This window comes from Colobus angolensis, unplaced genomic scaffold, assembly GCF_000951035.1.
Source record: "Colobus angolensis palliatus isolate OR3802 unplaced genomic scaffold, Cang.pa_1.0 Scaffold2, whole genome shotgun sequence".
Classification (NCBI taxonomy): domain Eukaryota; kingdom Metazoa; phylum Chordata; class Mammalia; order Primates; family Cercopithecidae; genus Colobus; species Colobus angolensis.
The window spans coordinates 10,525,567-10,551,054 of NW_012115154.1; the positions used below are offsets into that span (position 1 = coordinate 10,525,567).

The following is a 25,488-nucleotide window of genomic DNA, read 5'->3' on the forward strand; positions in this document are numbered from 1 at the left end:
ACAACTAGTACTACTGTTCCTGACACATCTGCTCCTTTCCCTTTCCCTACAAGTACTACTACTGCTAGCACTAGTACTACTGTTCCCATCACAACCACACCTTTCCCAACAAGTACTATTGGTGTTACAACTAATGCTACTGTTCCCGATACGACTGTCCCTTTCCCAACAAATATTACTACTGCTAGCACTAATGCTACTGTTCCTATCACAACTGCACCTTTTGCAACAAGTACTACTGGTGTTACAACTAGTACTACTGCTCCTGATACAACTACTCCTTTCCCTACAAGTACTACTACTGCTAGCACTAGGGCTAGTGTTCCTTTTCCAACCACACCTTTCCCTACAAATACTGCTGATGCTAACACTAATAATACTGTTCCTAATACCACTATGCCTTCTCCTACAGGTAGTACTACTGTGAGTACTATTGCTACCATTCCCATTTCAGTGACTCCTTCTCTGACAAGTACTGCTGATGCCACCATTAGTACTACTGTACTTATTGCCACTACTCCTTCTCTAACAATTACTACTGATGTTAGCACTAGTACTACTATTAATGATATAAGTACTCCTTTTCAAACAAATACTACTAATGCTAGCACTAGTACTAATGTTGCTAATATAACTGCTACCTCTCACACAAGGACTGATGATACTGTTCCTAATAATACTGTTCCAATTACAGCTATTCCTTCTCTTGCAAATACTGGTGTTGACACTACTAGCAACAGTTTTTCTATTATGACCGCTTCTTTCTCTGAAAGTAGTAATGCTATGGATACTGCTGTTATTATGGTAACCTCTTCTCCTACAAGTGCTGATGTTGCTAGCACAAATAATGATGCTTCTGTGACAAATTCTCTTTTAGCTACAATGTCTGCTGGTAATACAACTAGTAATAGTATTTCCATAACAACTACTTCTTTTGGTAATAGTGTTCCTATTGTGACTACTCCTTCTCCAAGTCCTGATGCTACTACTACAAGTAGTAATACTATTCCTGGCATGACTACTTATTACCAAACTTCTCCTACCACTACTACCCATACTCTTACTTCTATTCCTAGCTCTATTACTCCTATTTTGAGCATGTTTCCAACAAGTCATACATTCACTACTGATAAAATTACTAATTTTACTACCCCTACAAATGCAAACACCATAATTTTCAACACTCTTGATACAAAAAGTACCATGATAATAGATGCTATGGTCACTACTACCAGCACCAAAGATAATACCATAAGTCCAGATACAACAGTTACTTCCACAGACAAATTCACCACACACATCACACAGTTCACTACTCCTCATTCTACTACTACTACAACACTGGCCTTAAGCCACACATCATTAGCTCCTACAAATCTTTCTAATCTAGGCACCATGGATATTACTGATGCAGATAACTCCAGCAGTGTTACAGGTAACACTACACACATTTCTGTTTCAAATATCACAACAGCCTCAGACACAATAACAGCTACTGGTCTAGATTCACAAACTCCCCACATGGTAACAAATTCTGTGGCTAGTTATTTACCTATTACTGCAACTAGTGCTACCAAAGATACTACAAGTATTACAAAACATGCTTTAAATACTACCACTCCTGATAGTACAGTACATACCTCTGCTACTGCACCTACTTATATTACAAATGCCATAAATGCTACTCAAGTTCCATGATTACTACTCAAGGCAGGGTAGTTACCTTATATAACTCCTTCAAACAACTATTACAGATATAGCAAATCAGTTATGAGATACTCTATCTTATGCTACTTAAGTTTTCACAAATATTAGTACCTTAGCCATAAAAGACACAGCTACTCCAAACACTCTTGTCATTGCAGACATGTTTAGGAAGGCTTACAAACCTTATAGATTTCACCAAAGAAGCTGTGGATACTTATTCTGCAGCCATAATATGTACTCTTATTCTTTTGAATTATAGTTATTATTCCTATAACCTCATCAGTTAAACTACAGATGTTTTATATATCCTATATATCCTTACTACAGATTTCACAGGTAACTTTGGTATCTCAGATAACACCACATTAGGCTCTGTAAATACTGTTGCCTTAGATGTAGTTATTGAAGTAGCCCAACTTGTTTCTTGGGTCACATGGCATAATACCATAACTGAGAGCACTGGTGATACTCCTGGCACTCAAATGGTTTCTATACCAACAGTTATTGATATTACAGTAGAGCATGTAATTACAGTACATTGATATTACAGTAGAGCATTTTTAGTAATGCTAAAAAAATGCACTTTATTTTCCTATGGACTATTCCAAATGCCATATCTACCAATAGAGTCTTTTGCATTACATGTACTAATAGTATTATTGCTTCTGAAGAGATCCTAGCTGTAGCTACAGATATGGAAAATGCTACATTTGAAGATCTTGTGTAACCTTACTTCAGGCACTGAAATAATTTAAATTATAAATATTACATGTGGGTTTGACTATCATAGAAAATAAAATTATTGTAGATCCTAAAACATAAATTCCTGAACTTTGTGACCATTATTTCATAGGTACTACTAATACTCTTACTACAGATTTTATAAGTACTTCCACTTGTAGACAGTGGAGTATTCTCAGAAACTTAGAATTAATCTAAATTATGAGATAGTCTTAAAGCCTCACTGTTATCACCAATGACTGGCTCTGACTCTAGTATAAATCAGAAATTACCCAGACAGAGGTGAGAATGTAAATATACAGCATAAGGAAGACAGCCTCCACATTGGAATCAGAGTTCATAATCTTATTTGCATTTTCTTCTATTAAAACAAGCTTTTCCCTTATAATTTCACTGTTCAGACTCTCCTTCATTGCGTTAGGGTTTTTGGTCTATTCCTGGTTTTTCATATCCAAATTCATCGTTCATACTTGATCCATTCTTTTCTTAGATCACTCAGACCCCTATGAGCAGACCCATGGTCACTACCAAATCTGGTCAGTTGGATATACTATTGTAGGTTTAACCCTAGGACAGTATTCTCAAAGTTTAGTTCAGGGATCCATGGGGTTCCCCAAGACTTTCTGGGGCATACAGGTTCTTCAAATCTACTTTCATAATGATACTAAGTTATTTGTTTTTTCAGTTTCATTGTCTCATTAGTGGATAGTGGCACTGTCCAGATGCTCTATGCCATATTGTGTCATAATAGATGAATATACAAACAGAAAAAAGAATCTAGCTGTCCTCTGTTAAGCTAGACATTAAACAGATTTACAAAATGTAAAATAATGCCATTCTCCTCACTCATTTTATTTTGCTTTGGAAAACATAGTTATTTTTCATTAAAAACATATTTATGTTATCACAAAGTGAGTATGTTGTTATGAATGAAAAATAAATATTTAAAAAATATTTTACAAATGACTCAATTTTGATTTCTAATGCAGTAAATATTAGCAGATATAACCCACATAAATAAAGCACAGTGCCCTCACCAAATTTGAATGTAAAGGGATTCTGAAGCTAAAGAGTTTGAGAACAACTTCCTTTAAGTGGGCAGAAACATCGTATTTCCATTCTTGTGTCCTTGTCAAGTGTATTATCAACTTCCCCAGCATGTAGGTACTCCAGCATCTGTGACTTACTCCACATGAATATCTTCCACTGTCTACAAACACATCTGCCCAGCTTTTTGATCTGCCAACCCAGTTGTACTATTGTCCATATGATTTGATGGTGCTCCAGATGAGGTGCACAGATTCATCAGTCAGCAACATTGCAAGCTACAGTCCTCTGAACAAAGTTGATAGACCTTATTCTTGTGTATACATGACTCTTAACTTGACCTTCCAACTCAAAACAAAACTCCAAATTCTATGGGCTTGGTCACAGACTCCCTCACTTGTATCTTTACTGAGGGAAACTTAGTGCATTTATCTTGTTGGCACCACAAACTCTGATACAGGACAAAGTGCTCTGCGTGCTAAGGCACCGTGAGATTCTGCTGCCAGCCCACCATACCAGTGCTCATTCACAGACCAACAACTTCTCTTGAAGCAGCTGGGATTTGGAAAACTGAAGATGAATCTGCTTGAACAAGCGTAGTTCTGAAGCTACCAAAGTCCAACCTCTTAAACATGTAAATGGAACATAATTGAAATCATGGAATTTTGAAAAGGTAAGAAACACTTTGAATATACAAAAGTCTGGACTTTGGTCAGATGTTTGAAGAGACTTGAGAATTGAAACTCAGGAGTCAATGCACAAGTAGTGGTCCTGGAACCAGGTTCAGAAAACATGAGGGCAATGTTGACACACTAATACTACCATTGGCAACACTAGCAAAACCTGTGCATGGACTCTGATTTACAAGGTCTAGAGAAACTCCTAAGCTCCATAATGACTGGCCCCATTGGGTCACCTACGTATGTGATGTTAATTTTGTACTAATGATTATAACTCATTTTCTAAGTATGAAGAAATTTACTTTTCTACACTTCTGGTACTTGACACATTCCTACCTTTACCATTACCATGGACATCATTATTATTACACCTAAAATTTCTAGTTATTAATTTAAACTTCATTTTCTAGTATTCCAATCATCACTATGTAAACACTATTCATGTTGACTATTTAAGAGATGCCACACATAGTGCATGGTTAATTTTTCAGTGAGGAATACAGATGACATGTTTTGGATTAACAGGAAACTCACTGGGAGTCTAGAGGTATTTAGGAATACTTCAAGGAGTAGGGGAAGCTGGGAGGTACCCTATAGCACCAAAAAAAAAAAGAGTCAAGGAAAGCCTTTCAGGTGGGGAATGAGTTGGACAAAGAGACTGACTTTACATAGTATGATTAGGAGATATAAAAATAGTCCACTATTTCTACAGGAGAAGCATTGTGAGAAGAGACAAGATTTAAAATATGTCAATTTCCATCACTAGACTTCAGTGTATATGAGATTAGACTTTCAAATGAGGGTTGAAAGAGCATTCATGCCAGTAAAGGAACTTACAGGGCTAGAGCACACTTTGGTTTTCACATTTCCTTCCCCATGATGTGGGGGCTGTTGCTTCAGGTGGACACTTTTTTTCCTTTCTTGCCTCAATTCCCACATCTGGACGATGAGGTAAGCATCTGAACCACAATAAAGTACATGGAAATGCATCTCCAGTCTGTAAAACGATGCACAAAGATTTATTATTATTCATTATTGTTATTCTATAATTCCCTGAGTGTTCTGATGTCTATTTCAGCCTTTTTTTTTTTTTTTTTTTCTTCCTTTTTCTTCCCCTTGGATCTTCTGGAAGCAGAGAAGTTTCTCTTTAGTGCTGGTGAAAGAGGAGAGTTCCCTGATTCCCCCCGCGGGACATGTGACAAGGGTGTGGCCTGCTTGGTCACCCTGCAGCTCAACCCCCTATAGGGGGAACATGCAGACGGCAAGTGCGGAGACCAGCATGAGTGCTTCAGGGCTCCAGTCTCAGAGCAGTGTCTAGGGGTGAGTGTCTGAGACTCCTGAAGCCCAAGTGAACATGTCTTACTAAGCTCTTTTAGATATGCTGTCTGCAGATGGCTTGTGTATTAATCAGCTTGGTGGATCCTCTGCCTTATTGCAAGGGCAGGGGGCCAATGTGACAACCTTCTGCTTCCCAAGTCCTTGCCCAGTGTATTGGAAGAATCAGATCACACATGGGCTTGAAGGATGAGTGCAAGATTTTATTGAGTGGTGGAGATGCAACGTTTTCTCCACTTCAGTCAGTCAACAATGGCACATAATTACTTAATTTTAATACAACACTAGGAATAGAGGATAGGGGTTGTGGTATGAAGAGAACTAAGAGCACCTTCAAATATATGGGAATCTAGGTTTTCTGGAGAGCTAGGTACTCAGCTAAAAAGAAATAAGGAAGAAATAAGAGATGAGGAAGGGGGGCTGTGACCACAAGAGATAAATAAGATTATCTCTAGCCAGTGACTCCCCACAGTCAGAGGACACCTGAAAGCAGAATTGAATGTTGACTCTCAGTCTGCTGAATCTTTTCACTTGACTGGATTTGGTTTTTATGGAATTTTCTCAGACATATGGGAAAACTCTGTGGCATAGCATCTCATGAGATTAATGGGGAGCCAGAGAGGGGGATGGAGAGGGAAGGTGGTCTTCCCCTGAGTTGGGCCACCCAGCAGTGGGAGAAAGACTCTCCTACAACTGCCCCCAGCTGAACTACCCTAGGTATCCAGACCTCCTTTTTCTTCTCTCTTTCTCTACCTCCTGTTCTGTCATTGCTGTTCTACTGGTTCCAACATTCAGCAGCCTGCTTGCATGGGCTCACTAAGGTCTAGGGTTTATATGTGGGCAGGATGGCAGCAAAACAGAATTGCCTGTCCTCACTTAGGGCCATGGGTCTTCAGACTTGAGGGTGGGGCCTTTTCCGGGGAACCACCCTCTTCTACCCAGCATTTCCGGCTCCTGTCTGTATCACTAGTGCTTTATAATAAGGCTGCGCTGAGTCCTTTTTTCAGACTGAAGCTTTGTGAAGGGAAGCTATCTCCAGAGGTGTCTCTAGTGTGTCTCAAACTGTGATTCTGGGTAAAATGGGCTTTTATTTGAACTTGAACAAAATGTTTCACTGCTAAATTAAATAATGCTCATCTTTCCTCACTTTATAGAATAGTTCATGGATACAGTTATCCCAATTTTATGATATTTTTCAATTTTTTTTTTGCTGCTATTCATTTGTTGCCTTGTAGAAGCTCAGGCTAAGCACAAAATGTATGAACAAATAACAGGCAAGAAAGATTTTGAAACAGTCAGTAGAGTGCATATTGAATGTATCAGTGTGGTTGACCATTATTTTATGTGGCAATATACAAGTAAAATTTTCTTTGGTTTGTGTGATTAAATTAAACATAGTGTTTCATCATGTTCTTTCTTTCTTTCTTTCTTTTTTGAGACAGAGCCTTGCTCTGTCACCCAGGCTGGAGTGCAGAGGTGCAATCTCGGCTCACTGCAACCTCCGCCTCCTGGGTTCAAGCAATTCTCTTGCCTCGGCCTCCTGAGTAGCTGGGATTACAGGCGTGGCTAATTTTTGTGTTTTTACTAGAGACGGGATTTCACCATGTTGGTCAGGCTGGTCTCGAACTCCTGACCTTGTGATCCACACACCTTGGCCTCCCAAAGTGCTGGGATTACAGGTGAATAATCCTGTACGATTACACTGCCACTGTGCCCGGCCATAATGTTCTTCTAGGAACACTGTTATTTGATGGTGATCCACAGAATAAATGTGATCATTATTGCTTAGAGAGACCTTGGCTTGTCTCCTGTTCTGGCAGTGAGATGTTGAGTTTCACAGTGTTTTTCCAAAGCCGACTGTGTCCAGCCTCAGCTGAGGGGTACACAGGATGCTAATTGTCCCTCAACTTGTCTGCACACGGTTCTATTTATACTCACTTGTGTTTTGTCAAAATATGATATTAATATTGAAATATTTGTTGAAATAAGTTATAAACATTTTATAATCTATAAAAATAATTCACACTTGAAGTAGAATAATATTAAGATATAACATCTTGGTATTTTTCAATGTATTATATTTAACATCCAATTTTTAATATTCAAATTATTATTCATCCATTACTCAGTCTCACCCTGTTTATAAAGTTGTACAATTTTACAACCACAGGGAATATTATAGATGGCTTTACACAACTACTTAATTTTACTACTGTGGAAAGTAAGGTTCATAGTGATTAAATGATTAAGCAATTTGCAAATGTATTATGGCAATTCATAGTCTATTGATCTTTCTACCACATGGTCCCCGGCTCTGTTTAAAAATGTTTCTGAGAGCTTAAAGAAGTCAGCTCCTCCTCTGCACCAGACACTGACCTGTGGCCAAGAGAGTCTTGTCCTTGGAGAAAATACATTCTATTGGGGTAGGCTAACAATAAATAGGTAAACAATTACATTATGATAAGATTTCAGGACTCCACTGACAGCATGAATGTGTGCATGGACACTGGCTACCCACACCTCCCCTTCACTTTGCCATGGCCACCAGTGTAATCATGCACACAGAGGCCAGCAGCCCCTGCCACAGGTGCCAGTGCAAGTACACACATCGACAACCCTGTCTCCATCTGTGACTCACTGCTGGCGTGAGCCTGTGCAGGAATGTCACAGCCCCAGTACTCGCCTGCCCCAGCCAACATGCATGCCTCCTGCTGTGCTGCCACGGCTGCCAGCACAACCCATCGGAGTGTTGTGGCCAGTGGACCAGGAATACTTCGGCCCCCTCACCACAGTGGGTTCCTAGCCTTGAGGGGCCAGAGAAGAAAGCTGGGGTCCTGGAACCAGCTCCCCAGAGTTAGAGCACAGCTCTAACTGTGAGCACTAGAGCACAACTCTAACAGAGTTAGAGCTCAGCTCAGCCTTGGGACCCAAAAATCTTCCAGAAACAACCCCAGTGAACTGAACCCATCTTATACCACAGTCAAACCCCCAAGGGCATCAAAGAAAATAAAAGCAAGCAAACAAACAAAAAACCATCCAAAGTAGAGCGCCTTCAAAGATTGAAGAAACATCAGCCCACACAGATGAGAAAGAACCAGTGCAAGACATCTGTCAACTCAAAAAGCCAGAGTGTCTTCTTACCTGCAAATAACTATACTAGTTCCTTAGTAATGGTTCTTCACTAGGCTGAAATGTCAGAAATAGAATTCGGAATATGAATAGTAATGAAGATCATCAATATCCAGGAGGAAGTCAAAACCTAATTCAAGGAATCTAAGGAACCCAATGAAACGATACAGGAGACAAAAGACAAAACGGCCATTTAAAGCAAGAACTAAACTGATCTGATAGAGCTGAAAAACTCGCTTCGAGAATTGCAGATACCATCACAAGTACTAATAGCAGAATTGAACAAGCTAAGGAAAGAGTCTCAGAGCTTGAAGAATGGATCGTAAAATAGTCAGATAAAAAGGAAAAAAATAAAGAAGAATGAACAAAACCTCCAAGAATTATGGGATTATGTAAAATATGAAATCTATGACTCATTGGTGTGCCCGGAAGACAAGGAGAAAAAGCAAGCAACTTGGAAAACATATTGAGAATATTGTCCATGAAAATTTCCCCAACCTCACTAGACAGGTCAACATTCAAATTCAGGAAATGCAGAGAACCCCTGTGAGATATTATACAAGACAACCATTCCAAAGACACATAATCATCAGATTCTCCAAGGTTGAAATGAAAGAAAAAATGTTAAAGACAGCTAGAGAGAAGGGACAGGTAATCTGCAAAGGCAACCCAATCATGCTAAGAACAGACATTTCAGCAGAAACCCTACAAACCAGAAGAGATTGGGGGCCTATGGTCAAGTATTCTTAAAGAGAAGAAATTCCAACCAAGGATTTCATATCCAGCAAAACTAAGCTTCGTATACAAAGGATAAATAAGTTCCTTTTCAGACAAGCAAATGCTAAGGAAATTAGTTACCACCAGACCTGTCTTACAAGAGGTCCTTAGAGAAGTGCCAAATATGGAAAGGAAAGACCATTACTGGCCAAGAAGAAGACTTAACTATCTTAAGTATATATACAGCCAACATTGGAGCACCCAGATTCATAAAACAACTACTTGCTTAATGATTTATTTCTTCTATGAAGCATATGATGATGCCATCAGCTGCGAATCAGAGATGTAGGGAGGTGGTTGTTAGAAGCTTAAGAAAGAAGGTGAAATAGCCATCCTGGAAAGAAGAAACATTAAAAGACAAGGGACCTACCTACACAAGGATTGAAAGCTGTGTTGTAAGCCAGTTTGTTGCAAACACGCATGAGTGCTGCTTCTTCTGAAACAGTCAGTTACATGGGTACAACTGAAGGAAAAAAAGGTAGATAGAAAATTTGGCCAGAATTGAGATATTACTATGCAAATATGACAGAAAGAGAGAGAGGGTTAATAAAGATAAGGATTTTTGTAAGGAAGCAGTTATAGTTCTGGCCCATGAAACCTGGCCTGGGAAAGAAGGGAAGTTAGTACAATAAAAAACTGAGTTCAAGAAACTGAGAGGCTGGTATGCTGGACAGAACCACTCTGTGAATATCAATATTTCCAAAAAGACACAGGAGGAGTGGTGGTAGAAGAGACAGTTGGTTGTAGTCATCAATGGATGACTGGTGTGACTTGCAGAGGACATTGGATGACAGCAACAAGCAGCTGTGGAGGGTAGTAAAGTTCTTAGTACAAACTTTTCAAAGGAGCTGGGATTTGAGAGAAGAGGTGAAATTGGAGAGGGGAGCAGGGAAGATGTCAGTCTACCTCCACTTACTGCAAAGAGATGGTAGAAACTTTGAGAGAGTTTGTTGATTTCTAAAGGTCTTTTATTGTAGAGGGGTTTAAGAGAAGGTGTGGGATGGGGTTAGACTGGGGTTGTGCAGAATAGTGTGTGGATGAGGGCCCTTAGGATGGTGAGTTACCCTAGAGGATTATATTGTGGATGGTGATTTGGCATATGGGGTTATGAGCAAGATAGGAATGGTACTGTGGTTGGAGAGTAAGCAGTGATTTTCCCATGGCTTGAGGGTTTTCTTTTCTTTTCTTTTTTTTTTTTGAGACGGAGTCTCGCTGTGTCGCCCAGGCTGGAGTGCAGTGGCCGGATCTCAGCTCACTGTAAGCTCCGCCTCCCGGGTTTACGCCGTTCTCCTGCCTCAGCCTCCCGAGTAGCTGGAACTACAGGCGCCCACCACCTCACCCGGCTAGTTTTTTTGTATTTTTTAGTAGAGACGGGGTTTCACCGGGTTAGCCAGGATGGTCTTGATCTCCTGACCTTGTGATCCACCCGTCTCGGCCTCCCAAAGTGCTGGGATTACAGGCTTGAGCCACTGCGCCCGGCTGGCTTGAGGGTTTTCTAGATCACATTAGGCAGTGGAAAACCTCAGAAAAGGTGATTGTAATCCAGCTGAGGATTGATTTATTTGAGGAAAACATGCTTAAAAAATTCCAGGGGATTACTTTCACCCAGTATTAGATTTTTACAATGTGATAATTACAAGAGTAATACAAGCCATTCTAATTTCAGATTAGACTGGACATTATATTTTTCTTCCTGGCAGGTTATAACTTATGATTAATGTTATTGTTATGTTATAACAATTCCTGTGACCTGTATGAAGATATGTATTTCTAATTTCAGCTTGAGAGAAATTTAGTCTTTTATTGGATGATATAAGTAGATGATTAGTCAGAGGGAAAATTGGTAATATAGAGGACAGAGTGTGTTATAAGATGTAACAGAAACTTTCCCCCAATATATGCCCAGATAAAAGTACACCAGAATAGGAACAGAGTTTAGGGTATATGTAGTTTAAAATTTCCACCCATAAAACAGTTTCGTCCACACCATATATTTCCAATCTCATCAGCATGTGATTTATACATCCTCAAAAGGCTGCCCATTAAATTATTGGGCAGTATTTATTTTAAAAACATTTTTGTTGGTACTGAGATAAATTCTGGCTCCCCAGAGGTCTACTCATAAGCTTTAATTTTTCATCTTAAACCATCTCTCTGATACTCTTTCACTTTTTAGATAATGGCTACTATTTTCTTACCAATCATCCAGATTAAAACTCCTCATTCCTCTAAACATCTGTCTCACAACATGTAGCTAAAAAAGAATATATATAATATATAATTTATAAATAGATATTTATATATATTTAAAATTTATAAATACATATATATATATATAATTTGAATTCCACCATCTTGTTGTTATTTAAATAATTATCTATAAAATCCTATTTAGGTATTTTACAGCCTTAAGCCTTGGATGTTACTACTTGTTATGCCAGACAGCTTGACAGCTGAAATTAGTCTAAGGGTCCAGGGGTATACTATAGCCTGGAGATGGAAAGTTCTGTGCTCAGAATAAAAATTGTTCAAGACCTCTTGCTTGGGAAAACATGCAGGTGTTGTTTCTAAACAACACTTTTCTAATTTTTTTCCAGGTTACTCTTTCTCTGCCTTGTTTCTGTTTTTCCTACTTTCTCCATATTTTATTATGTTTTTGTATCAATCCTGTACTGGTTTCTTTGTTTTAATTAATATTTCATTTTCAAATAAGCTTAAACTTGGAGAAAAGTTGCAAGTATGGTAACAAATCCCAGTATTCTCTTTATCCGTATTTCCCAGTTATCACCTGTAAATTATAAATTGTTCACTATATTTACTTTATCACTTTTCTCTCTTTTTCTCTCCTCCTTCCCCCCTCTATCTCATAAACGTTTGACAGTTTGTATACAATATGCTTCATTATCACAAAAATACTTTAGTATGTATTTCCTAAAAAGACAAGAACATATTCTCACATAACTACAACATAATCATCCAAACCAGAAAATCAACATGCATAAAACACCACCATAGAATGCACAGACCCCAGTCACATTTTACCAATTGCACCAATAATGTCCTATATAGGAAGCACAAACAACAACAGCAACACAAAAGAAATTAGTCCGGGAGCACAATTGCGTGTTGCATTTAATTGTTTCATTGTTTTATTTTGCTTGTTTTTTACTCTCCTCTGTTCTGAAACTATTCCCTAGTTTCTTTTTTTCTTTCATGATTTTGACATTCGAAGATTGCAAGTCAGTTATTTGTAGAATATCCCTCATACTTGGGGGTTACCTAAAATGTCCTAATGATTGCACCGAGGTTATGCATTTTTGACGGAAATAACACAGGCATGATGTTGAGCCCATCTCAGTCTTCCCTATCAGGAGCCACACAGTGTCCATCTGTCCATCGTTGCTGAGGTTCTGTGGGGTTACTTGGTTGAGGTGGTGTCTTCCAGGTTTCTAAAGCCACTATTTTTTCTCAGCATAATTAATAAATATATTGTGAGAAGATACTTTGAAGCTATGCAACTATCCCATTTGTTAGTTTTGGCATCCATTGATGATTCCTGCCTGAATCAATTATTACTCTGAATTTTGTTAAACAGTGATTTCATATCTCCTTATTCCTTCTGCATTAGCTATTTTGCATGGGAAGAACTTGTCTTTCTTTGCTATTTATTTATTGAGTAATGTTTGGTAATAGCCACTTCCTAAGGCCTCTAAATGTGCCCCTTCTCTGAGATCCCCACATATTCTCACAATCTAGCAACTAAAATTCTAACTACAGGAAATCAGGGGTCTTCCAGGATTTATTTCCACTGATGTTCATTTTGACTGGTCAGTGCCTGTGCTGCGGCTTAAATGTGTGATATTAGAATGTGATTTCTGTTCCATCCAGAAAGTAGACTAGTGAAGAACATTTGAACTTCTAATTCAGGGGTCCTCAGTCTTAATAGCATATTGTTCAACACTAGGCCTCTGGAGTAGTGACACAGAGTTTGCTGAGACTATAGTCCTGGTTTCTAGGGGATTAAGATCCCTCTAAACACCTTTGGATAACCAGAGTAGGAGTCCCTCTTAGATGACATGAACAATGAGCAAAGCGATTCATAGATGAGAATGGAGAAATGCCTCGAGAATTCAATAACCTACAAATGCCTGGGTGGTACCTCATCATCAGGTGAAGCTAATATGCAGTCAAGATTGACAGCCACTGGGTTAGGGTAGTTGAGAGCTTTCCTGTTCATTCTCAGCTAACTAAGTAGAGCAGAGAATTAGACACTGATGGAAACCCTAGCAAACAGGGAGAAGAAACTAAATTATTAGACTCATGAAGGTATGGAGGGGGAGGGAGGAAGAGAGAAAGAGGAGAAGGAGGAGGAGAAATAAGAGAAAACAGAAGCAGAAAGAAATGGAGCCAAATGTAATCAATGGTTAGATTGGGGTAAAGAATATATAAGAATTACTGCCCTTCTTTATGAATTTGAAATTGTATCAAAATATTCTTAATTCACAGGAAAAGACAAAAGTCACTGTAAACATTAGCCCGTGGCTCCTCTTGTCCTCATAGAACCACAGAGAAAAGTAAAAATAAGGAATACGTCTTTTGCTTACCCTCCACATTTAATATGGAGTTGTGAGTAGAGGAGGTGAGGAAGAAAAGGAGTTACATTCTCATAGTCACTAGAAGCGAACCTGACCTCAGAAACCCCTGAAGGATGAGAGATGCCAGACAGGCCCAAGTGACAGTGTTCTCGAAGGAAGTTGGGGTATTTTTCTCCTGCAGCGTGTAATGCAGTCAGGAAACTGCCATCCAGAATGTATGATCTGGAGAGGATCCTGAAGTCATCGAATTCAAGCTCCCACCACCTGTGGGAGTGTTTAAAGTACTTTACCAGTGGTATTCATATGCACTCTCTGTCTGTGTAATATGAACACATACGTTTTAACTATAGAAATGCATTATTCTCTACAGGTTGACAAAAATATAGTCCATTTCTTGAGGCGACTGGAAGAGGAAACATTAGGTGGCATGGAGTAAGGCTCAGAGGGGGACAGTGTGAGCTCAAGGAGAGAATGGCTGCTGAGGGGCTTGTAGGCATGTAACTGCAGCTCTGTAAGGGAAGATAAATGCATGATCCATTTCCTGTTTATTTCAGTGGCACCTGTTCTTGACCTGATGTCAAGCAGATAGACGGTGCTCAATAAATATGTTTGTGATGACTGAATGCTGAGACGAGCAATAGATAGAAAAATAAAAGGAGAAAAAGGAGGCTAGAAAGGAATATAAAATTGAAGGAGAGAGCAAGGAAGAACAGCACAGCCTGGGAATCTTATTGGCCATGACCTGGGCAAAGGGAGCCATTGGAAGGTTCTGGCTGCAGAATCTGGGGGCACTGCCCAGCTTGAACCTGCTAGAAAAGGCCCAAGAGTAAGACTGCAGCACAAACTGAGGGGTAGCATCTGAAATCCAGCCAAAAAGGATTTTGTTTTGTTTTGTTTTGTGTGTGTGTGTGTTTACTTAAAAGATGCTGAAAGAGTTTGCTTGGGGACACTTGGAGAAAAACAAGTTGGATTAGAAATGATAGACTTGCTCACAAATTGGACAAAGCAATGAAGAACAAGTGGTCTGTTCTGGTTGTTTTAAGTTTTAATGTCGTAAATATTTTTATCTGTGTGTTTCCTCATACTGTAGAGAGTACAGTCATCCCCAGGTATACGTGAAAGATTCATTCCAGGACTGCCCATAGATACCAAATTTCAAGTATACTGAAATCCCATAGTGGGCCCTTCACAACGTGTGTATACAAAGAAAATCAGGCCTCCATGTATACAGGTTTTGCATCCCGTAAATACTATATTCTCAATATGCACACTTGGTTGAAAAAAATCCATGTATAAGTGAACCAATGTAGTCTAAACCTGTGTTGTTCAAGGGTCAACTATATGGTGTTTGCCTCAAACACTGGGCAGACGCCTTTGGATTATTACATAAAATGATAATTTTAATTTCCCTTGAATGGTGACAAGGGAGAAGACCAGCAATGAATATAGACACCGTAGGATTCAGTTGAGCCTAGTTTTTTCATAATCACGAACTTTAAAATGCATCTTCAAGTACAGCAAGCCCCTGTGCTCAAACAAGGCCTAGAAGTGATGCTGATCTATGAGAAGGGTCAACACTGAGACTGCAGCCACTGAATGTGAACACCGAGGATTTTGCAGAGTCTCAAAGTGGAGCATCCAGAATTCTCCAGGGGAAAAGACAGTAAAGGCCAAGGGCTCATTATCTCTCATGTCACCAATCCCAGAGGGGCATATTGCTCTGCCATGAAGCAGAGCTATGATATTAGTTCAACACTAGGCCTCTGGAGTAGTGACACAGAGTTCGCTGAGGCCATAGTCCTGGTTTCCAGAGGATTCCGATCCCTCTAAACACCTTTGGATATCCAGAGTAGGGGTCCCTCTTAGATGACATGAACAATGAGCAAAGCGATTCATAGATGAGAATGGTGACTTTAAAACTTGAAGAACAGGGTGGTGCTGAGCTTGTCAAGCTTAGAAAAATACATAAATACCTCCAGAAATTCTCAAGGCAGCCACAATGAAAATTGTCCTTTCCTGAAAACTGAGGTTGTGAACTGCATCCTGACTCCATGAACCATTTGCACCTAGTCACTGCTCTGTTCCTTTGTGAACCTCCTTGACATGCCTGGGCTCCAGTGCTAAGGACTGCCTCTCTCTGTCTTGCCCTTGTCCTGATCTTAGCATTCAATCCAGCCTGCCTGCTCAGGTAGGCTCTTGAAACCTAGTGGCCTGAGTGTTGACAATGTAACACTCAATGGGATAAACAAAGATCATTGAACAGCAGGGATACAGGTAAGGAGAGCAAAGCTGTGCATTCAATGTCACATTTGGACAACCAGGTCCTCAAGTGCTCCCTGAGGGCCTAATATAGAGCAATTTGAGACCGTCCACCTGCCCCTCCTGGAATAAAAGCTCAAAGGAAAGAGATGGCAACAGGAAGCGAGCCGAGTTTTCTTTAATACGATGTATTGAGATGTGTCCTTTATAAACAGAGCCCTTCCCTTTACTGCAATTACTGTTTTCTCTCCCCAACTTACAGGGCCAGGCACAAATGCCAGAAGAAAGAGAAACAGAAACCATCTCCAGGGCCAGGTATGGGCCAAGGGAGGTTTACAGGGCTCTCTCTCTGATTCAAGTCCCTTCCTTTTCATACATCTTCTTAAGAAAGTTGGGGCACCAGCCTTCTCAGAGAGTGGATCCGTTACCTCACACCCAGCCTTGGAACAAGATTCTGCCAGAAAATATGTGGCCCCACCAGAGATTCTAATGCTTTGGAGGATGATTTGCATAGCTTGTCACAGAAGAATCTTTATGGAATATGTGCAGTGCCCAGGCCTGCAGTGTCAAGACCTGGGTCATGAGAAGGAACACAGATGAGGGATTTTGGGGGCAACGCAGGGAGGAGCTTCTGTGTTTGATGATAAGGGAGGACTGAGGAGAGAGCGTCCTGGGTATGCACATGAAGAGACAGCATCAGACTCCAGTCTGCAGCATGGCCAGGAGCCAGGAGAGTGTGCGCTGCACCAGCAGGACGGCTGCCAGGGGGAGATGCCTCAGGGTGGCCCTGCTAGAGCTTGAGAGGGCCTGAAGCCTGCAGGCGTCTTGTCCTGGGCCTCCACTTTGCCTCCCAAGGACTCCAAGCAGGGTCCCCGGGGAGTAGGGATGATGTCTGGAATCCAGCCTGTTGTATTTTCTACCACCTCCTGCAAGAGAGGGGAAAAAACAAGCTAAAGGTAAAGGATCTCCCTTTTCTTTCCTGAGATCATCCCCAGTCCTCACAGAGCTCACAGGCTAACCATGAGGCTCTGACCACATCTGCAACCCAGGACAGCAACAACTCACCTTTCTGCTTTCTCAGCACTGTGTCCCCTGACCCAGTGTTCCTACCATTGCCATTCACATCCCTCATTCTCTCTTTTCCTGCTTCCAACCAGCACCACCTCCCACCCCTCCATCTCTAACTCTAGAGGGTGGTCTCTCCTGGGACACTCACATCAATGGTCTTTATTATCACTGTCTGCTGGGCCTCCTTGCAGGCTTTCTCAGCTTTCTTAATGCTCTCCGGGGTCCACTCGACATTGTTCATGGCCATGATACCCTCCATGGAGCTGCCATGGGTGGTAGGATCGGGACAGGGAGAACAGACCGTAGTTTAGGGTTGACTTAGAGCTTCGGCAAAACATTTTTGTTTTGGTACAAAACATTTTGTGCCCTCATTTTTGTTAGAATCAATTCCATGTCAGCAAAAGCCATAAGTAATGTCTTACAATACAAAGAGACAATTATAATGAGTTTGACAAGAGAAATATCAGAACTCAGAGATGAGAATTTTAAAACATGAAAAAGCAGATCTTCTGACTCTTTAGGAAGTGGTTCTTCCTCTGGAGGGCATGGAGTGAGACAGGTTCCCTGAAGTCACTTTATTGCTTCCTTCTTGGAGGCAATTTTATTGCCCTGAAATTGTATGTGAAATAGATTGTATTTGCACAGATGAACATTTTTTTCATGCAAAAACATTTCATAGTTCTCATGAGAACCTCAGAGGGGATCCTTACCCCAAAGTAATGAAAGGTCATGACTTGAAAGTAAACAGTCTTTGGCTGAGTCAAGTAGTGTATGAGAAAAAAGGCGGACAAAGAATTTGTAAATAAAGGATCTCACTTCTAGGGTTCAGATTTATCTCTTCCTCTGAATGACCTTGCTGATATGGGAAAAGAAGTCCCACAAAAATTCCTGTCTTGTGCCAGAACTTTCAGAGTTAGATCCTGATGGGAACAGGAGCGAGGTGGGCCGAAGCTGGTCAGGCAGCCCCCGAAGGAATCCTGGCTCACCAACTTAGGAGGTAGTGGGTAGGCCTTCTTTTCTTCCTCCTCCAGTCCTCCCCAAGGTCCCTCCCCCACACACGAGGTCTTATATTTCAGGATGACTCACTCTGATGCCTCCTCCCCCAGCTCGTGGGCCACGTAGATAATGTCAGGGTACCCCATGCAGCTGGAGATGTTATTTCGGGGATAGTAGAAGAGGAAGATGAGGCACATCTCATTAATGGTGCTGGGGCCTCCCTGGAGGAAATAGACAAAGACAGAGAGACAGAGATACAAAGGCATGCAGAGAGAGGAGGACAAAGCAAACAGAAAATAGTTGAAGTGGTTATCTTACCAGTGATGCCATTCTCATTTTCCCTTAAGGTAGAGCCAGCTCACTCCCCTATTTGCTGCTCTGTTTTCATTGGCGGACAATTATTGATATTATTTCCAAAAAACCATTCCATATATCTGCCTGGTGCTCAGCTTCACTGCCACTATCCTGATTTGGGCTAGATCATCTGCCTCTCAACTAGTGTCAGTTACTCATCTGTTCTAATTGCAATCCGACCTCTGTAGAGCTGCCAGACAAGTTGTTTACAATTGAGCTTGCATCCTGCCATTTGCCTATTCTGAAACCTCCAGTGGCTTCCAGTAGTCCATTAAACAATAGTCAGTCATCACTAAACCAATTATTTGATTCTGTCTAATAAATTCCAACCTATTCATTCATTCCATTTACTTACCTGGCAAATATTTACAGAGTTAGCCCTGCTGTCCTGGAGATATAGGTAGGTCAGGCTCACCCCTGCTTCAAGGACTGTTTCCAAGTTTATCATCCTCATCCTCATTCCATTCCTTCAGATATCTTTTCCCAATTTTTAACTTCCAGCCAAACTTCTTCATATGCACCCCATGCTTTCCTTATATACGGCTTTCTCCGTTTTTTCCTTCTCCGGAGTTCCCCTTCTCTATGTGTCTAAAACAGGACTCATTCACCTACGTCACATGTTCAGTTCACTGTAGTAGGATCTCGTGATTCTTTCCTGTGAATTTCCCCAGTGGATTATTCCCATTCTTCTTTCATGGTATATATCACTTACTACCTTATATTATAATCATTTGTAGGGCAGTATTTTTTTCCTCAGTAGCCTGCAACACCTTTTGAACCCCACAAGCACTGAACCACTTCTGATGCACAAAACGGGGGATTTTCTTGTGATCATAGAAACAATAACCAACTTTAATTGATCATCTACTACAAGTCAGGCAATGATCTAGGTGTTTTGCGTGTGTCAACCAACTCTCACAACAATCTTTATGAGGTAGAAAGTAGTATTAATCTTATGCAAATTGGGAAACTGAGATACAAAGAAGTCAAATAACTTGTCTAAAAATGTACTAAATGATTGCGCTGACATTCAAACCCAGGCAGTGAGGCCCCAGCATCTCTGCTCTTAGTCGCTATAGCATACTATATTTCCATGATCTTGGTGGGTTATTGGCAGAGAATGTGAGAAATCCCTGTTCCTATCTTAGATGCATGGGGTGTGAGAACATGAAAAGCCCTGTGTGGATATGTGATGCCATTGGAGGAAGGAAGGGGCTTCAGTGAAATCACAGGGGTCACTGGATAGCGAAAGCTATGAGTGGGCTCTCCACTGGGGTTATGGTCCATGGTGACCATGGTGGGGAGAGAGGTCACTTACAAATGTCATGAAGTCACAGTCCAGTGTCTGGTAGTGACATTCTACCAGCAATTCATCTCCCTGTTCAGAGTGAAACATGAAGGCTGAGAGTAAGACACAGAGAGACTGGTACAGCTTGAGAACTTTCTTGGCTGGCAGTAATGACGTATGATGCTGCTGCCCCCAACTCTTCCGGCCTCCCTCAGACTCTCACCGGCTTGATCTCCACTCGAGAGGGCAAATCTCGAGTCTCCTGCAGATTGAAGTCGTAGGAATCATCTTTACAGATTGTTCGAAGTTGTGTTCCATTCCTAGAGGAAGAGAAGGTAGGAATTCAGAAAAAAAGAGAAGATGAAATAGAGAGGGGTCTGCCAACAAAGATGTAGCACGTGGGTGGGGTCATTCTGTGAGTAGATTATCCACAAAAATAAACAAAAAACTTCTTCCACAGTCTTATTCCAGTTATTTGTACTCTAAAGATAGTTCTAGCTCTTCCTTATTCTCAACCGGGCATAACCGTATGCTACAGAATAAATCACTATTCTTAAAATTCATTCCAAACTACAGAAGGGAAAGCTTCAAGGTCTTTCCTCACCTGTATTGCACGGCTTGCAGAGCCCGTCCAGCCAAGTGGGTGTGCAGCAGGTAGCCATACACCTGTATGTCAGGCACGGGGGCTCCATTCATCTGTAACAGGGAAGAGGTGCACCTGATTCGTTAAGGACTCTGTTCTTGACCTGCTGCTTGATTTTCCTCCCTTGATATTTGACACCTTCCTCTGATGACTGACATTTGCCAATGTACTTCTTATTGAACCTTTCTGGCCCTTCTTTCCTTCCCCACTCCCCTTGTTCTCAAAGCCCCGACTCTTTCCCTTCCTTGCAAAAGTCATGTTAGTGAATTTCCTGAGCACCAGACTGTACTTATTCTCCAAGTCTGGGGCTCAGGCTGTGTGGGCTTGTGGATCAGACCAGATCTGGGATGGGGGGCAAGGAAAGCGTGTTTCCTCCTCAGGAAGGGTGCGCCTCCCAGCTCCACCTCCTCAAACTTCTCTGTCCTACACAGCCCGTAGGACAGGAAGGACTCAGCGCCTGGGGGGATGAAGTGGATGGGAAATGTGAAGAAGCCCAGCTGGAGGACGCCCATGTCATATTTGTGCAGCTGAGAAGTGTAGTACACGCGAATCCCCGAGGAGTCATACACACCTGGTGCAGAGAGGAAAAGTCAATCACAGGAGGCAGGAGGGCAGGTCACAGTGCAGACAGAAAGAGGCCCAGGAAAGCTGCAGGGGGCCTGTGACCACACGGAGTCAGCACGCATCCCACAGTGCGCTCCCAATACCGAAAGAACGAGCCAGCCCCACCAGCCTCCCTTCCTTAAATCCTCTGGGTGCTCACCAGGCAGGTTGTTAAAATTGCTGTAATGAATCTCCAGTTGGATCCACTGAGGGTCCAAGGGAGTTCCAATAGAGACACCCACGTCATCTGGAAACTGGTAGCTCTGTTGGAAGAAGGGACATTTGGCAGCAAGAAGGGCTGGGAACCAGGTGTAGGGATTCGGGGCTCTTGGCCTTGTTTTCTAATTGTCATCCCAGACTTCCCCTGTCCCCTGGTCTTCCACCAGCCCAGTGATCTCATCACCCAACCACATGCACCTGCTTAGCCATGTGTTTCCCCCATCACAGGACTCACAGTGCCCCCGACAGCCCAGCCCACGATGACCTGTGAGCAGAGGGAGAAGGCAGGGTCGGCCCCATAGCAGTCGCTGATGCCTGTGGGGAGAACGCTAGCATTGCCACAGGCATACACCAGGATATGATGCACCATTGTCTCACTGTGGTAGACCAACTTAGGCTCAAACTGGGCAGAAAAAGGAGAGCAGAGCATGATCAAGACCTTCCACATCAAATCCATATTATCTTCCTTCCTTTTGTCAAATAAAACGATACCCATTTCCCTCTTCTCTCTGTTTGTCTCTCTCCCTTTTTCTCTGTTTTTGTTCCCCAAGCTATTATTTTCCCACCCACTCAGTTTGACTCTTCTCTCAACTCCCTCCTCCTTTAAGACTCTTCTGGAGAGCAGACATATGAAATCTAGCCAGGGACATTCCAAGACTTCTGCCTCCCCTTAGTAACCTCCTCAGTTCACTGTATCTGAACATGTAGCCATGCCTTTTCAAATTATCTGTCTAAAGAAAAAAAGTCTCCACACTTGTCACTTATGATTGTGAGATCATACCTTTATTTATTTGATCAAAATTGAAATCACTCAAATATGAAATTGGGTTACCTAGTTTGAGTTCATTCTAGCCAGACTTCACCAACCTCCTGACAGTCCCTGGCCATATCCTCTCCCTGTCTTTACCTCCTCTTGGGCTAAGAAAGCACAATTCTGGGGCCAGGTTGAGGCTCATACTTTGTTCTTTGCAAACAATTATTAATTCGTAACCTTCATCAACATGTCTGTTGCACTGTGGCTTAAATAAAACAGTGCTGGGAGTTACAGTTCTGGGCTCAGGAAATGATGTAGCCATGGCCTCCACCAAGCCCCGCCTGTCCCCCTGTTCTTGCAACTACTTCACTCTTGCTTCCGCCAAGAAATTTTCCAGATTGCATCATCTGGGGTTGACCACACCCCCTGCTCCACTCCAGCACCCTTCCCTGCCTTGACAATGCCCCCTATCTGGTCCACCATACCTTGTAAATGTGATGTTTCTCGCTAACAATGGGAAGAGGAAGAAAGGTGCAGGCATACGTGGTGTCATCCTCTGGAATGAGGAACTGAGGAAGGGTGCACAGAAGCTGAGCCAGATGACAGTGAGGCTCCGAAGAAATAGGGTAAGGGCCAGGCCAGGGAAGGGGTTTCACGTTAGGGTCAGACTGGCAGTCCTTAGGGGACAGAGAAGAGTCAGAGTAATCTCCACCCAAGGGATGTACTGAATACTGGGTGCTAGAGGCGGGATCTGGGTTGAGTGGGGAAAGGAGAAGGGAGCTGGAGGCTGCTGGGTGGGACCAAGGCATCTTACATCAGTGATCTCCAAGTCATGGATGATGGTGTCCTCGGGGACATCCAGATCATCAGGGTGGATGACTTGTAGCAGAAAGATGGACTTGACAAAAGTACGCTCCCGATCCAGCTTCGGAGTGTCATCCAGGCCGTAGGCGGCCAGCACCCTCACAGTGTCACTCTGCGGGGTGCCGTGAGCATTGTGGTGCTGCCACCTCCGAGCAGCACTCTGCATATCCCTGCACCCAAGGACCTACACAAGGTACTTGCTCATATCTACATGGTGGAATGGAAGGAGCTTCACACTAGGAGTGAGAACTGGTCAGGTTCTATTTCTGCCTCTGAGGCTCACTTGCTGGTGATCTTGAGCAAGTCACATTCCCTCTCGCATGCCCTTTCTAAGCCTGTGTCCACATCTGTAAAATGAAAGGACTGAATTAAACTCTTAAATCCTAACGCCCTAAAGGTCAACGAAACTGGTTAGAATTCTTCAAGAGGAGAACCCTGAGGTGGGTGGGCGGGAGATGAATCAGTGGGAGGCCACCCTGCGGAAGGCTTGTGGATTTCAGCAGGTGGCACAATTGGAATATTACCTGAGAAGGCTGCGAGGAATAGAAGTCCTGGGAATGATGACTAGCTGCCTGACTGGGGGCAACTACCTCTCCAGAAGGAAAACCTGCTTGTGATTAAATGCTTTTCTCTGCTCGCTATCTTACCGTAATATCCAGGTCATGCGGGTCGCAGGAGCGGAAGGGCCTGGAAAAGCGCATGGTGGTGTAGACAGCATCTTCTGTCAGTCCCAGCAGCTCAGCATCCTGGCTCCCATCCTCCTTCAGAGTGTCTCCGTTTACCAAGTGCTGATCCTTGGGTCCAGTGAAGGTCAAGAAGTAAGAACTAGGAGCTTCAAATTTCCTGCTTTGGAGCAGTAGCTGTCCCTTCAGCTCCCCTAGGATACTAGAGTAGCAGAACCCAGGTGTTCTCTATTATGTAGTTTTCTCCTTGGGCAGAGCATGGGCTGAAGAACATGGCAGAGCACCCTTTTATGGATAATGGAGTTTCACCACCTGACCTTGCTTTACTTCTCCCATTTCAAATCTCATCTCCATAAAGTCTAATATTCCTGCATCCCTAATACTTGAAGGCTCACATATTATCTGAAGTACGCGTGACATTCATTTTCTCTCATGTGGCTCTTCATGTAACTCTTTCTCAAACAGCTTTGAATTTTCCCCAGTGACCTGCATTTAGTGGGCTATCAGCAAGTAAGGGGTGCAAAAGTATCTCACAACTTAATGGTTTCATTCTCTCAGCAGTCTTAGAGACATGCAGTATAGAAGACCTAGATTTCAAACTCCACAGTGCATTATTTCGGAGGGAAACAACCAGCATTCAGCTGGCATTCTGGGAGTGTGTTTAGATATCCTTGGAGAATATGGATTGTTTCTGGACAGGAAACCAACCTCAACTCAACAAAGACCCTCATCGTTGGAAACAAGTCACCCTCAGACTTACCGAGAAATAGACATTGCCATTAGGCAAGACTCCTCCAACAACCAGATCACTTCCCACGTTGGTGTAGCGATTTGTGACACCTAAGCCCACCCAGCCAGCTGTCTGGACCTGGAGCTCAAAACTGATGATTTCAGCCTCAAGGTCAAAGTCCCAACGCAGGAAAATGACATTGGAAGGATCTAGGAACCTGGAATAGCGCAGGCGAGATGTGGGGCCAGGGCGGTTGCTTTGTAAGGGGGCTGCCAGGGCCAAAAGCAGGAAAAGCCTGAAGAGAAGGTCATGGGCCATGGCTCCTGTAACCTGGAGCATCTCCCCTGCAGAGGAACATTGGAGAGCTTCGGAGTTTTATGTCCTACCTGGGCCAGGCACCATGCCATGGGGGAGGGCCAGGCTGGGGCACTTCTGATCTGATTATCCTCTGGGCTTGGAGCAGTGCCCCTTACATAACTCTGGAGGTGAGAGGTGCCCGGAGAGGATACAGGGCAGGTTGCTTTCACTCTGAAGCAGGGGCCTGGCAGAAAATTCTTAGAATTCAGTCATTTAGACTTTCCACCCTGACCCCATGCCAGCGTCCCAGTGGGGACCCTGCAGAATCAAGAAAGTTTAGTTTCTTTTTCTCCCCCTCCCTTCCTGTCCCCCTCTTCCATCTTCTATCCTGGGATGTCTTTACAGGACATGCTGCCTCTGGAATATGCCCCTACCCCACTTTTTAATTGGCATTTTCCATTTTGTCTATGTATAGAACTGCAGTACTAGCAGGGATGTGGGACTGCTTGTAAACCTAGTCTTTTAGTTTCCCAGTGCAGTGCAGGAAGGAGGGAAGTTGCTGGCAGGGACTGCGGGGAAGGCTGTGATTTCCATCTGCTGGAGGAGGCTTTGCTACTAATCCCTAGAAGGACACTGAGAGGAGGGATAATCAGCTTCTCAGATGGTTGAGTCTGGGGCAGCTTTGGTTTTCTGCACACTCCTGGGGAGGAGCAGGAAGC

At 42.5% G+C, this 25,488-nt stretch overlaps 2 protein-coding genes across 2 annotated transcripts in view; one reads left to right on the forward strand and one right to left on the reverse strand.

The window, feature by feature from the left end:
- The window catches only part of MGAM2 (maltase-glucoamylase 2 (putative)), a 117,549-nt gene extending 115,598 nt beyond the window's left edge, over positions 1 to 1,951 (forward strand). Inside the window, exon 49 of the mRNA XM_011941323.1 lies at positions 332 to 1,951. Within this exon, the coding sequence (XP_011796713.1) occupies positions 332 to 1,698 (1,367 nt within the window). The 3' untranslated portion in view covers positions 1,699 to 1,951. The remainder of the gene's footprint in view (positions 1 to 331) is intronic.
- A 15,095-nt stretch (positions 1,952 to 17,046) lies between these two features.
- Positions 17,047 to 24,790, reverse strand: LOC105511208 (putative DBH-like monooxygenase protein 2). Its single transcript, XM_011941324.1, has 13 exons — positions 24,503 to 24,790; positions 23,707 to 23,853; positions 23,010 to 23,171; positions 22,681 to 22,764; positions 21,677 to 21,844; positions 21,383 to 21,485; positions 21,024 to 21,190; positions 20,581 to 20,672; positions 20,200 to 20,296; positions 20,007 to 20,066; positions 18,425 to 18,555; positions 17,487 to 17,601; positions 17,047 to 17,196 (listed from the first exon to the last, which is right to left on the reverse strand). The coding sequence occupies exons 1-13, from the start codon at positions 24,788 to 24,790 to the stop codon at positions 17,047 to 17,049; spliced, it is 1,764 nt and encodes a 587-aa protein (XP_011796714.1).
- Positions 24,791 to 25,488: the final 698 nt, after the last annotated feature.